The sequence below is a fragment of the Bombus fervidus genome, chromosome 9 (assembly GCF_041682495.2).
Source record: "Bombus fervidus isolate BK054 chromosome 9, iyBomFerv1, whole genome shotgun sequence".
NCBI lineage: Eukaryota > Metazoa > Arthropoda > Insecta > Hymenoptera > Apidae > Bombus > Bombus fervidus.
Window position 1 is genome coordinate 13,626,589 of NC_091525.1, and position 15,561 is coordinate 13,642,149.

At 42.3% G+C, this 15,561-nt stretch overlaps 1 protein-coding gene across 1 annotated transcript; it reads left to right on the forward strand.

Annotated features, from left to right (window-relative positions):
• Positions 1 to 11,211: 11,211 nt before the first annotated feature.
• On the forward strand, positions 11,212 to 14,278 carry LOC139990747 (trypsin). Its single transcript, XM_072010222.1, has 7 exons — positions 11,212 to 11,401; positions 11,804 to 11,982; positions 12,117 to 12,214; positions 12,528 to 12,684; positions 12,764 to 12,874; positions 12,959 to 13,108; positions 13,525 to 14,278. The coding sequence occupies exons 1-7, from the start codon at positions 11,338 to 11,340 to the stop codon at positions 13,774 to 13,776; spliced, it is 1,011 nt and encodes a 336-aa protein (XP_071866323.1). The 5' UTR covers positions 11,212 to 11,337; the 3' UTR covers positions 13,777 to 14,278.
• The last annotated feature ends 1,283 nt before the right edge of the window (positions 14,279 to 15,561 follow it).

Consider the following 15,561-nt stretch of genomic DNA (forward strand, 5'->3'; position numbering starts at 1 on the left):
ATCTCTTTCTTCCACGTACATACGTGATCTTATCAAAAAGTAATGCGACTACTTTCTTTGTAACTTGGATTGGATGTCTCGATAGACAACAAACAAATTTGTTGCGTGTTTTGTTCATTTTTTTACTAATTGTACGTTTCTAACGCTATATAATATTTCAAGTTATACGCGGGTACAGAACCTGGTGCTCTTGCTTGCTTAGAAGCTTCGGGAGCATAGAGCTACGTGAATCGCAAATTTAAAGTCTTTCGACGACAACCAAAACTAATTATACTTCTAGCAACAGCCCGTAGATGACTTCATTTCGCTTCGTTTCACTTTCACGAGCGCTATTTCCGAGTACAGTTGTTATAGTTCGCGCGTCTAATCGATTATCGTGATAAGCTTTGCCAAAACAGTTGATGGCTGGAATCGGACACGTAAGTAACACGAAACGAAATTGGTTACGGCAAGTACATACGAGGCGTGCAATTTTCGCGTCGAGGTCACTCGATATAAACCGATAAAAACGTGTAACGTAATCCTGATTGGAAGAGTGCTTATAACGGAGTGACGTTATACTCTGAAACTCTCTTTCCCTGTTTTATTTTGTTCGTCGTTACGTCCAAATGATGTATAGCGTATATACATGCTGATTCTTGGAACAATAGCCAGACGACTCTATCGTATTAACATTATCCATATACTTGTACCATTATCAGCATGATAATATCATTTTTCTAAACGCATCATTCGGATATCGATTACACGCTAATAAGCTCTAGATTGGAGGAAGGAACCAGCTATCGACGGGTAAAGACCGCACGGATAGTTCAATCGTCCGAGTAGGATGGTTCGAGGGCAGCGATCCTCCTTCTCTGAACGTCGAAGAGAGAACGGCTGCACCGAACACGGTGCTCAATCTCCGCTCTCGATCCTGGTTAACCGAATGGCCTCGCACAGCAACGTTCCCCAGATCGTCTGTACCAATTAACACCGACCGCGCTCACGAGCACACCTAACGGGCAGCTTGCGCTACCAATAAACCCATCCTCGCATAAAATACGAACCGATGTCATTAATCTCAATAGCGAGGCTGAGGCCGGTAATTAACGCGGCCACCAAGGCCGAGGGCGGTACAATCTCGGCCAAAACTTTCGTCCAAGACGATTAATATCGAATTGCTCCGTCCGAATTGTCCTTTTCTCAAATAAAATCGTAACTGCGTGTATCGTTACTTATACGAAAGATACGCCAATAGAGTCGCGATGCGTCCAAATCAGTTAACAGCGGATCCACACCGTTGAAAGATTAAAGAGGAAACACGCGTTTGACCTAGTTTCAACATATATGATTGGTACATACCGACCGTTACAAATGTGTACAAATATACAGGTTTTCTCCGAAACGATGGTACAAGCGGTCGAGTGGTGATTCTACGGTAGAAAGACAAGTGGGACGCTTCGAAACTTACAAATAGTGCACCTGCACCTGACGCATATTCAAGCTCGTTTCTCACGAAGACGAAGCCTTAAAGGAACAAATTTTATTTCGAAGTGATTTCGAAGACACCCTGCATGTGTCGTCAGTGTCTGCAACAGCGTCTCGATGGAAATGATCATTCACTTGCTACAAATCCCAACGGCTACGATAACCTGCCAAATGTCTTCGCAGACAAATTTCACTCCATCGTGGATTTTCATGGGACATGGTGTTAATCGCTACGGTTATACGTACGTATAAACAAGTACGAGAAGGAGCTTGAGAATGTTGAAGCATAACTATCGCGAATTGTAATCTCAGGAAAGGTTTTAACGTATACTCGAGGAAGGAAAAATCCATCTGGAAAGGAATTCCTATAGCGCGCAGTGTCTTCTTATAACATAAGAATTATTTGAATCGGTGAGATCTATCGACGAGATCTATCGATAGATCATCGAAAGAACGACGAGTTATCCAGAATTGGTGATAAAATAGTTCGGAAGGCAGAATGTCATTGGAACGAGCGTAATTCGCGGAACATGAATACCATCGAGAAGAAATAGAGCTGGTAAATCAGAAAACTTTCAGCGGGGAGAAGATAGGCGGTAGTCTGAGCGAAATTATATTTACCCCTGGTGCTCCAGGGATATATTATTATTTTGGGGGAGACACTTGTTAGGATTCCGTATCCATGGAATCCCTATTTATTCTACTTCTATAGGACGATGGAAATTCCGTGGTAGTTCGATACCGATTTTTCTTATCTTCTCGACTTTCGTCCATTCGTTTGATCATCGCTCTTGCTTTCATTTTTTCGTTAATAACTTTCGGCAATTAGATGGGCAAGGATTTTATATGTATATCACAGGATACGTGAAAGTAAAATTATTGGAAACGTTAAGCTTAACTACACGTGTAAGGATAGATGTCTTACAATTACGTAAATCTTTCTACGAAGATACGGTACAACACGAAGAAGGTGGAATCTGCGTAGAATTCGATACAATTACCTTTCGAATACGGCTAAGACACCGGTTGATAACGGTCCACGGACCAGCGAAATTGATTTAGAGCCGGTGGTATCCTGGATGGCATCGGCGGCGCCGATAAATCAGCGCGAAAAGCAATTTAAACCGGTACAGAGTCCGATCATCGTAACCCTGGCAATAGCGACCGGCTGTGGATTCCCAACGTTGGCATAAGTTTTCATTTGCACCGACCCGCTAACGAAGTCTTCGACGATAAATTCGCCGGAGCTTTTCCACACGGGGTAATCCCATTGCCGAGGCTAAAGCCGGTCCCGAAGCTCAACGAGGATCGGCCTTCTCCGCGCGAATTAAGACGAATCCTTCCGATATGGTTGCCTGCACCTTGCTACCAATTTTCTCGATAAATTCTCTACGGAAAATGGGCCGATAGTCGACGATGCAATTCCTACAGATTTGTTCCCATTCGATCGTCTAAACCTATTGAAACGAAAGTTTATTTTCTTGAAACGAGGAACCTCGAAATATTCAATCGTTTCATAAGTAACGTCGTATCGATCCACGCAACCGTCGAAATTCAATGGTACTTATCGTTGAATAACGTATTATACATTTGCTGTTTTATGCGCATAAAAATGAATAAAATCGACTAACTAGAACAAGCGTTTAAAGATATATCGAAAGACGACAGAACGTCGAGGTTTAACTATCGTGAATCGTAATAATAAAGAGAAGATAGTTTGATCTATTTGATTCTAAATAATTGCGCAAGTTGGTCGTTTCTGTTGCGGCGAGGTGCTTCCAGAGATTTAGGTGTCCACTTTCTCGTGACTCGGCTATATTCGTAAAAGTTTTTTACAGCGAGCGTACAAAGTGCTTCTGTGAATCACTGTAGGTGTATAACCCGAGTCTTGTTAAAAGATCGTCGTAATTTCATAATCTCGGTCGATTACGCAAGCCAGCCGCAATGCTCTCCCCTAATAAACGGTCCTCCGGTTGGTAGCATTATATAGAAGACGGCCGTGAGCGTCCGGTATTTCGCGTTATTGTGCAGGGGCCGACGAACGGGCTGCATTGTCGTTTACCAAGGGGAAAGGGATCACCATGGATGTGGTCTGGACGTTAATGGCATGTGCTACGGTCCGCCTGTAAACGCGACCAGCCTGCATTGCGGCTGCACCTGCACACCGTTGCGATTCCAAGCCGCGGTTCACATTGTAGCTGACCGCACCGACTCGTCGTCGCTCGTCCTCGTATATCGTGTATGCGAACACCTTCTGCCGGATGCAGCTGGCCCATCAAGGTGAGAAAAGAACAATCGTGGACAGGTTTAAAAGTCTTTCTCCTTTTTAAAACACCGGTCATCCACGTGTCTGCGTTCGAACGCGTCTCAACTGGATGTTCGTGCTTACTCTGCTCTTCTTTCAGTCGTTTGTCCATCTTTGATAATCGTTCGAGCTACCTCTTTGAGTCGTCGATTTTTCTTGCTTTTACAGAGTGTTAAGTTTAGGCGACAAACAGTTTTGATTCCGCGTGGATCGTCTTTAAACTACTGCTCCTTCGAGTTTCGTCGACTTACAAATGCGGCGGTATACGAGCTCTACTCCATTCTTGATTATCGTCATTAACCGTCGATCGTTAAATGGAGCAAGAAATCACTATGAACGAAAGATCAACGAGTTCGTGAGTTTGCGCAGCTTTCCTGTTTATTTCTATCATCTAGGAGATCCCATTTTCACTATCGTTCTTATTTTCTTGAAACGGACCGTTGATTTTGGAATATTCGGAACTTTAGACACATCCTGAGACGATAAACTTTCTTTATTTCGTTCGATAGATGGCGAATTCTGTTTTTTAAGTTTCTTCTTTCTGGAAGAGGGTCCGAAAAAACGAGTGACAGACAGCGATAGTTAACGATGACTTTCTTATGGGTGTTCGCCATTAATTCGTACCACGCTCGTTCCTCGACCGGCACCGGATGAAGTTCCGCGCGTCCGTCACACTCTGATTCCCCTGAAGCGTACCAGCCGCGAACCCGAAAAGGAAGCAAAGTGAAAAAAAAAAGAAGCGAAAAAGAAGAACGAATGTACCAGGGTGGAATGAAAGAAGCGTGGAAAGGGGAATATCGGCGAGGAGGCGGTAGGAAGCACGCCGCGTTATTGCACGCGACTGTATGGTTGCGTGCATAATCAAGGGCCCCGAAAACGTTCGAAAAACACCACGACGCCCGGTTCGTTCACCCCTGAAACGAACTTTCTCCTCTTTGTTACTCGTCCCGATCGAATCTACGTGCCCGATACCATCTACGTGCGATTTCTCGACGCACCTGTAACGCTTTCACCGTATCCCAGCGCCATAACGCTTCATCATGGTCGCAAAATTCATCTTTTCCAATCTACGATTTATAGCACCGTGAACGTCCGTTGCATCACGGGTCGTCGCCTCACACGGGAACAATGTCCGCGATACAACGAGCAGACGTAACGTTCTCACGAAATAATAGCTTTTATTAATTCACACGCAAATTCTTACCCACAAATATTCATGTGCAAAGATAATTTGTTGAGAGGAAAAAGGTTGTCTATCGTAATGTCTCTGTCGAAGTGATCGATACTTCTGAGAAAACTCTACATCTGGTCTTTGGCTTTCACAGAGCGCCGATGTCGTCGATAGCGCATAGACAAAAGAATGCGTCGACGACAGACGATAAGCGGCACACGTGCGACATCTTTTTTCGGCGTTCCTTTAGTCTCAGGGTAACACTGCTGGCGTGCGGATCTGGACCAGCTTACATATATATTCCTACTTGTATTTACGCTTCTGTATTGAATTATATTTTCTACCTTACAATTTATCCACACGTTTCTTTGTTCACACATCTAATAACCTCAACAGTCTCAAAATTCAAAAAAGGAATAGCGATAGTGTTCGAATGGTTTACAACGCCTCGACGAAATGTATCGCTCGAGCTCAAAGTTCAACAGCTTAAATACCACAACTTTTGTTCGCTATTGGATATCATGGATGGTACAACAAAATGTTCTCCGTGTATTTCGCTCATTTTACCGCGTACGTCAATGGGTTAAGACGTTAGCGATTAAATATTTCATCGGAATGGAGAATGTAAGATATTACCAACGAATCACTTCGCTGGGAAAATTCAACGTCTCTGAGGGAAATGGTCCCGGAGGTGGAGCGAGGCTTCGAAAAACTTCCTGCACAGCCTAATGGCACGAGAAGTCGAACGGGGTCTTCTAGTATTTCCGTTTCAGCCCTCCTGTTCGTCAAGGAGAACACGCGGAGGGTGTATCCAGGCCTCGTTCCCTTAGGACCGCGTCAAGCAGACAACGATTGCTTGCGACTTGGCACACGAGGTTCCCCAAAACCAGTGAAAAAATTGTGCGACTCTATGGGGAAGCAAACGATTCGTGTCTTCTTTGATTTGCTCGTTTGTTCGATGAATTACAACAGGGCGGTGGAAGTTTGTGCAAATGGTACATTCAGGATTGGCCCTGCGAAAGATAAATATTACCAATTGTTTGGTAATTATTCGTGATAACAGTCACAGCGTATCTTCGTATTGTTCGATTCCTGATTATTACAGTTAGTTTGGAACGGAAGTCGTGAAATTTGGCGTTTACTCGCGTCCGTAATTGAAATTACAGTTTCGAGACATTGATCGGGCATCTGAAAATTATCGGAGCCGTCTCTGTCGCAACCATGGACCTTCGGATAACTGTGATTAATTCAGCAGGGAGCAGAGATGCAATCTCGATGTCATTTGCATCGTGCGACTTTTTGAATTCCAGGTAACAAGCTATTGATCGATGTGCTGCATCGGCAAACGCAACACGGTATTTGGTGATTAATAACGTAGCAAGTAAACGTTTAATTTCGTCTGGTTCGAGCGAATCTCATCCGAGCAAGGACTAAGAAGCATCCTCGATCGTTGGACGTTCATCGGAAAATCATTAGTCAAAGGTACGAGCATGAGGAAAGATTAAATCCATCGAGACTCGTAATATCGATTTAATCCTACGTGCTACGAACAAAAATCTAGAGAAAATGGACGACCACGTCGGAATAAGCAACCGTCGCGTTAACGTATTTCCCCGTAATATCGAGAATTATGTAAATGTCGGATGTTACGAGCGAGCTGGGGTTGTTGGTTAAAATCGAAGCGTTATTTACGAGCGAGTAGAGGCGGAATTCGAAAGCGGACGACACTTTTCCCTCTTATTTTCGACATTATGCGTCGTTAAATTTGCACGCTACCAACGTTTTCTCTCGCAGAATACAGACTTTGTAACGGGGATTCTTAAAACTTTAAAATATTATAATTGGCACGTTGTACGTCTTTTTCGTATCTCCAAGAATCTCGTTTAATTTATCGTATCCCATCCACGTATTTCTTTTCTTTACTTTCCAAATCGATTGTTGCAAAACGTTCGATTTTAAGGCACGTCATAAGTCAAAGAGGATAAAGAATCGCGTGTTAACGGCAGCCATCAGCGGTGGCAAATGGAAAGAGGCGCAACCCAATTTCACCGCGGAGGAAAGAGCTTCGATTGCCACATACTGGCAGCCGTCACGAACACTTCCATCGAGAGGGAAAAGCTGCGGGGGGGAAAGCTTGTCGAGCGACGACAGCCCGTCCCATCTAGATGAAAGTGTGACGAAACCCATACAATATTCAACCTTCGCGAAACCTTCTCCATCATCGGAGTTTTAACTTTGAAATTCAACCACTTCACCGACAATCCTCTACCTTAATTTCTCTTGCAAAATATATTTCATATACATCGAATTAATTTCATATCGAGACAACGTCGATCGTTGAATCTTTGGCTCGTCCTTGATTATCGATTTTCTCACGGATTCTGTCTTCACGCTTTTCTATTTTCTATTTCTTCTCTTTCCTTTCGTCTGCTGCGCTTTCATTCTGCTCATCTACAGATCGTCTCTATTTCGCTGCTGTACGCCGAATTACGTTCGTACGATATAATAAATAGTTAATAGTAACGATAATAATAATCGTTTTTAAATTTATTCAACTACGAAACGCTATGAAACGTGACCGGTGAATGGAAATCGATTTCCGAAAGGTTCCGATAATTAACTCTGGCCTCGATGGAGCGATCAATCGGTGGAATCGAAGGGAGAAAAGAAACACACTGCTCGTTATTGCAGTTCCCGAAGTAAAACGGTGTTTGCATGGGGAACGGAAGAGGTTCCGTTCTGGCTGTTTCCATCCGTCGTCCACTTGGCGAAGCGTAACGACCAACCAAGCCAGCCAGCCAACCAACCAGCCAGCCAGCCAGCCAGTCAGCCAGCCAGCCAGTCGGCCAGACGATGGACTGGGAACCGTCTGGTAGACCTTGAACGGCCCTTTAACTGGTTGCACTCCAGTCAAGGTTGCCTTCTTCCTCTTTCCACGCCGCTGTTGCGCCCGCGGCGCAAGGGACCGGATGAATAGGGTCGTGAGTTCGCCACTTTGTCAAGGTCGTAGCCAGTCAGCGACGTAATGTATTTCATAGACCGATAAAAATCATACTCCGAGCCTTTTAGTTGGGTGATTTTTTGGTTTCGGTTGATTGAAACGACATGGAAGTTGCCACGAAGGTAAAAGGACGTTATTAAATGATAATTGCCTTTCTATAGAGTTTCAGATTGAAGCGAACAGTGAAAGGACTTACGAAGGCTTTGATTTTGCCACCTGTATAGTTACATTATGTAGTGATATATTATTAACGCCGTTGTTCCGTCTCGAACGCGATCATTATATTTCTATTTCTATAGGCCGCGTATCGAAGAAGAGAAAAAATGTCCATGCGGAATTACAAGAAGATCCAGACACGAACGCAAAGTAACGAGAAAGCGTAATCGATGACTGGATGTTGTGCGATGTATTTACGCGCGAATCCTATAGCTCCGTGTCTGACAACGAATGTAACCAAATAACGTTCGACATATACAGCGAGCTGGTTCAAGGGTAGATCGACCCGAGACAGCATTCCTTATCATTACGTCCCATAAACATTATCCTCGGTTCCATCGAGAATGATTCCTCGACCCGGCTACAAGGAATCGAGCGGAGGTAGCACGTAACCGACCCGTGGGAAGGACGAAGAGGTACGTCGAAGGAGGAACTCTGGAGGAAAGAAGACGAACAGAGAGACTTGGAAGGTGGCCGTATACGGTTTCGGTCGAAGAAAAGAAACCAGACTCGAAATTTCGCTGTTCGAATAGAAATTTTCCATTCGATGTTTTATACCTCATTTACGCTATTCGTTATCACATTATCGATTTATTGATCGTAATCTTTGCAATTATTCTCGATTATCTAACGAGATCTTCGTGATAAAATTTCCTTTATTAACATCGATTTCTCTAAGCATATGCGTTATATATACCTTTGGATACCCGTCTCTATTTTTCCGAATATTTCTAGCAACGATACTTACGAAAATTAACTTTTCCTCGCTTACATTCTTTCGTAAAATATTTAGTTTTCGCCTTTGATTCCAGCACATTTCGCCGTAATCGAAGAGAAGAAAATTTCTATGAATTCTGACGCAAAGATTCGCAAGGATTTTTCAACACGTCCACCGAAGACGCCATTGAACAGCTAGTAGAACGAGTATCCAATATGCAAAGTGGTCGGTCGGTGAGCGCGCGTTTCAGGTACCATCGGCGTAACTCACCGGAATATCGTTGCTCGTGACGGGCTTTTCGAGGGCGCGAGTGAGAGGTATCGCGCAAGAGAGAGTGTACAGAGCTGATAGGAGCCACCATTACCCATCCCCGTATTCAAGCAACCCCGTGTACAAGCCCGTACAACCCCTGTATACAATCTCCGCGTGGCCAACAGGCCGGTCGAGAGCTCCGGGCCGTTCGTTGTCTAGCGTACCGGTCGCGTTCGATCGGACTACCCTTCCAAAGCTTCCGCCAGATGCTAATTAACCGTTCTACCCGATCGAACCAGTCGACTTCGCGCCATTCTGTTCAAGGATTTCACTAGAATTGCATTATCACATACGTATCGTTTGGCGATTTACTTCGTTGAAACTTTCGCCACGACAACGTTTCGAGAGACAGCGTGAGTTAAGGTTATTCGAGTTAGTTACGCTGCGAGATCTTAAAACTCGATCTTGAACTTTGCACACAATGATCTAACTTGTCTGCTTGAAAGCCATCCGGAAACGTACGTAGAAATTTCAACGCGTAAACAGTATACGATACAAACGTATACAGTAATTGTACAGATTAAGATTATACAGATAATCTTAAACAGATAAAAAATGTTAAAAGTGGCATCGCCGAGTATCGAAATCCATCGATATGATTAATATAACTTTCTACGAGCGTTCATATACTTTCGCGAGCCACTGATATATAAAATAAATTTGTCAAAGTTTCTTAACAAATGTACGATCATATAATATACTTATTTCCTCGGTGATTTTATTTTCTTTCGGCAAACGCGAACAAACTAATCTGAAAGATATCAATTTCATTCTTTTCCCGCCCTTCGTACCGTCTCCTCGGCAGGTTTCATTGCACGAAGGCCAGATTCCACGACGACGAGCCTGCCGCGGAATGTTTGAGGACCCGTCGAAGAGAATTTACTCGTCGGGATTGATGTTTGCGTCAGGGAACGTAACCGGGTACCGAGGAAATATTACGCGGGCGGTTGTTTACGCTTCGCGTGTTTTGTTTATCGATTCGCGAACGCACGCCGACAAACCCTAGGGATGAAGGTCTTGGACGAAACTGGTTCGAAAGGGAGCCTTCCGATGCCAGAGGAAATTATAATCCGGTTAGACTGTTTTTCTTTGTACAAACAGAGAAGACCTTCGAATCCCTAAGAGGATCGCTGTTCGTTCCTCGACACGTTCGCGAAATCACAAGTTTGAACATGTTAGAAATTTTGATTAGGGAGATAGATCACCGTGCGATTCGTTCGCTCAGGTATTCGTTCCTTTACGAAGTTTCATATATGTAGGATATTTGCATTGTGTTGATAAATATAATTATAAACGTAAATACCATATAAATATAATTATCATCGTAATTAACATTTCATATATTCCGTGGATATCGTTTGCCACTAGATAACTACCCGAATGAATGACAAATCGAGTTCGAGCAACGTGATCTAATTGGTATTATTTAACAACGCTTTTATGAAATTGGCCGTTTCATGTACAACAGTAAGAAGCTAATAATAACAATCGTGGAAATAATCGATGCTATTATTCGTTTATCAGAAATATATATCTGGTCCTCACTGAAACCTCAATTTCCCAACAACGATGATAACGAATTAAATTGGTAATTGTGTGCAACAAATCTTATTTAGATCAAGCTACCGTCGATACTGCTCGTTATCTCGGTGTTCTGGAAAATCGATGTACGTGAGAGTCCGCAAGTCACTGAAGCTAGGTCGATAGCCATCGTCAAAGTGGATCAAACGATCAGATATATCCACCGCTTCGATCATTAAGAACGTCAAGGGAATTTACATGATTAATAGCGAATGGCTCGTACCAGATATGATTATTATTTTCGTAATAGATAACGTAATGGTTAAATAAAAGTTTTCCTTTCTAGGACAAATATCCTTGAGAAACGTGAGACTTAATATTGTCTTTTTTCGAAGATGAACATTACCAATTATTCCAATTCTAATTGACGTATGTGATAACCGATAGATATCGTTCGAAGATAAATCCATTCTACCGCGATAACGAGATTCTTTATCCATTTTCATCGTATCGTGATCAGTCGGTGGCGGTGAGTGCCGAAGGAGGAATAGAATTCGATAGTGACACAGAAATAAAATATAATACAATAGAAGTGGATAAATAAAGAAATAATTAACAGCGCAATGAAAATGCGGATAATACCTCTCGTTTTGGCAGTAGTGTTCGTCGTCAATAGCTTCGTCGATGGTAAGTGAACAATAAACGAATATCTTTTGATAAGCATCGTTGTATCTAGTATAACGGTGTACATTGGTTTACGATTGTGCAATAATATACATATAGTTCAATGAAATTTTCTGCTCTTCCCACGTTCGTTTATTTTACATCGATGTAGTTGCTTTAATTCACGCAGTTCCGGAAAACACTGCATACACGCTTAAAATATTTATTAAATACTTTGTTAGAAGTATAATAACAAAATTTGTAGCGTATATTATTGCACAGTACAAAGATAAGCAATTGACTAGGAATTTCCTATTTCTTCAACGTTTATCTATCAATTATGGCGCGACTCTTCTTTCTTTTGTGTTAAGTTCCGAAGAAATGCATAAGCGTGAAGCGTGAACTTATTTAAAAAAATTATTATAGGAGGCCTGCTTCCACAGTCGACTACTACCGAAACATCCGAGACTACCGAAACAACCGAGACTACTGAAACAACCGAGACTACCGTAAATCCCAATTCGCAGGTAGGATGGACGCATTATAACTTGCACGGACGTATAGTTAACGGGACAAAAGCAGCGCTAAGGCAATTTCCTTATCAGGTATGCGTCGTATTTTTATAAGATGTTTTCGCGTCTCGAACGTTTAGTTGCTCTACATATCGGTCGATTCTATGTATCGCGATGACGCGATTCGAAGAGCAAGTTAATTATTTCCTAGAAAATGTTTTTCGCAGGTATCTTTAAGAGAAAGTTACAGCAATGTACACTTCTGCGGAGGATCACTGATAGACGAACAATATGTGCTCACAGCAGCGCATTGCATGTTTGAGGAGTGAGTGATTCACAATGTGCATTTCGTGCGTTTCTACTTATTTAAACTCGCCATAAGCGCGTAAATGCTAGTTATGAGTAAATTACAGACAACTATGCAATTTCATCTATCTATAAACGTGACAGAGGAGACGCAACTGGGACAGTTTCACTTATCAAATATTACTACGACCTCAATTTGAATAATTTATACGGTTTTCAACATTGCGTTATATTCTCTATATACTTGCATGTATATTTAAATTTCTCGTAACACACAAACACGCATAGTCTATTTTCGAGTAATCATTTTCAACATGGTGTCGCTTTCATAGAGACTCGCAGATACAGCCTTGGACGATCATAGTAGTTGCCGGAGACATTAAACTCAGTCAACAAAGCCAGACTGGTCAAAGAAGAGGCGTAGAAAAGATTTATGTTCATCCCAAGTTCAATATGGAAACCTTGGAGAATGACGTAGCTGTTCTCGCTGTACGATATTATTTTTCGTAGCTTTAGCAAGTATCGTCGATTTTTACGAATTTTCTCATTCGATCGTTTACGTTTTCAGCTCAAAGTGCCATTTACGTTAACGCCGGAAGTTAACGTTGCTCCTCTCGCCACTCACACTCCTGTTGCAGAAACGATTTGTCAGGTAGCAGGATGGGGTTACCCAGCGGAAGTAAGTCTGTCGGTTTGCTTCTACTGTCGCATATTATATCTATTTAGGCAGATTTAAATTTATATCGGAGATTCTTTCGTTCAGGATTATCCAATCACCAGCGAGAACCTCATGTACATAGATTTGCCGCTGTTGAGCCATTCCACGTGCAAGAAACTTTTGGAGAACATAACTGATTTCCCAGCTGGGATGCTTTGTGCTGGATACATGGAGGGCCAAAGGGATGCTTGCCAGGTAACGCACACGTTCTATTAAAACGTCGAGCAACTCTTAAAGAAAAAGAATTCGAGCAACGCTCGCTATAGTAAAGTTGGATTCGTTATTCTCGATTACGTACTCAGAGACGAATTAACTCTTTCACTGTGATGAAGATGGTGATGTGTTGCAATAACTATATTGTTTATATAACTATATTTTATTGCACATTTAAGAGAAGATCGTTTCACGCGAGGTTTGGATGTAATTAATTTCGTGTAGTTCCTGTATGGTAGATTTTAAGATGGGAAATACATAACGACAATCATGAATCTTGACAGTTTATAATTTTCGACGTGTTCGTACCTTGTACAGGCTTCAGAGCGAAAGAGTTAGTCGTTAAACGTTAAAAAGAGTCGAAAGTAGTTCTTTTGATCTTTCTAAATTTTTCATAGGGTGATTCTGGAGGTGGTATGATCTGCGATGGATTTCTAACGGGTGTGGTTTCCGGTGGAGATGGTTGTGCACGGCCACGTACTCCTGGTGTCTACACGGACGTCTATTTCTACAGACTCTGGATCGCGTCGCAATTAAACGCAAACCCGATCTCGCTATATTCGCTTAAAAAAAATAATTCTGGCTCGGAACAGGTAGTGACCACGACGTTGCTACCCTCGGTTCTACTGTCAGTACTGTTTCACATTTGATATGAAAAAGATCGTTGCTTTATTCATTTCGAAATACCACGGTAGCGTTCTCTTAACTGCGGCAAGTTTAATATTTCATCGCTTGAGTTATCAGAGAAGGTACATTAAACTGAGTAACACCGAGCCCAAAATACAGAAAAAGCTTGCCGAACATCCCACCAAAAGTTTGATTAAAGTTTGATAGAAATACGACGAAGCCTAAGCTAATTGGACACTACTATAGTTTCGACGAGATCAATTTTTGTATCATCTCACAACGAGACTGCGAATGTTTATGCTATTTCACGTTTATATCAATGTGATCAAAAAAAAAAGAAAGAAACAAAACCTACATGAAAATTTGTTTCACCCAGTAAATAATATATCGAATATTTTAATTAGAGTATTTTACATATTCCTGTGTATTATATACGTTCGACAAATATTTGCATTTTTACTACGCGTAAGGATCCGCAGATTGCTCGGAGTGAGATCGCTATTTGCAGACGAAGTAATAAACGATTAACAGATAAGTGGCAATTTCATTTCTCAATGATCGAATCTCTCATTTCCATTGATGGAAACTCGTATCGATCGAAATGTCACGTTTCCAACTCTGTGATAAGGTAGGAACCTTCGGAATTCCACGGTTTGATCACTTAGACGAGCCATGCGAGTCACGGTGTATGACTTTTTGGTGGTTGACTCGCGTTAACGGGCAAAGGTTAGCTCGGAAAACGAAAACCAAGGGATCAGCGGAAAAATACACATCTGGTTGGTGTATCCGGTTGCTTTGATGTCGAACGAAAAGCTTCGACGTGGTAGACACGTAAAAAGCTCGTGGCTATTTAATACGAAGCTTCAGGGAGAACGATAACGAAAGGTATCAGTGGTATTGCCGATGGCAACGTTGAACGATATCTCGCCGCGTCTGACGATTCCCGGCCGTTTCTACTGAATTTCACGCTCCTCAAAGGAACGTTCGTCTCGAGATATTAGAAGAAAATATTTGTCCATGCTCGACGGCGTGGGACAGAAGGTTGATGGATGTACGAATCGAGCCAATTACCGGATAGAAATGTCGATGTAATAGGATCGCGATGGAATGAACCGCGGAATGCGGACAGGGTATGTTTTCGTTCGATTGGTTGCATGGTTTCTGTATAATCATAGTCTTCTCGGGGCAAAATAAATTACGACGCGACACGATAATTTATACCGATAGCTTATCGGATGGAATCATCGATCGTCTTATGGTGTTCAATGAAACGGTCGATTCCATTGAATTAAAAAATATCTTTTATCTTCTATCGGATAAGATTTGATATCTGATTTTAATTGTATCTTTCGTTCGACATAATTTCCGGTGACGGATATGCAGTGCATTATTAAATCTTTGCTTTTGTCTACAACGATTAAAGTAAAATACATTTTAACCAGAATGCATAAGCTTCGATGCAAATACGGCGAAAGCATCGTTAATCATTCTAGTCTTTAAGAGAGCGTTCGATTCTTCCGCGTATAATTGGATTCGACCGCATTGTTTCGGCTCTTGTCGCGTGATCGCAATTTCCGGAAGGAGGTTTTCGTTTGCGAAAGTTAATCCACGCCGAAACTCGAAAGATGGGAAGATTGTTCGGAAATGTTGCGGTAAGGGCATCGCGGATCGATCGACGCGACGACGGGAACAATCGTAAAGAGGCGTGCGAGAGAAACAGAGAGGAGGGTGGCGAAAGAAGGTGTACAAGGGTGAAAGTACAGCCTCGAAAAGTGCGCATTTCGCGTGATAAACGTAACTTCTGATAC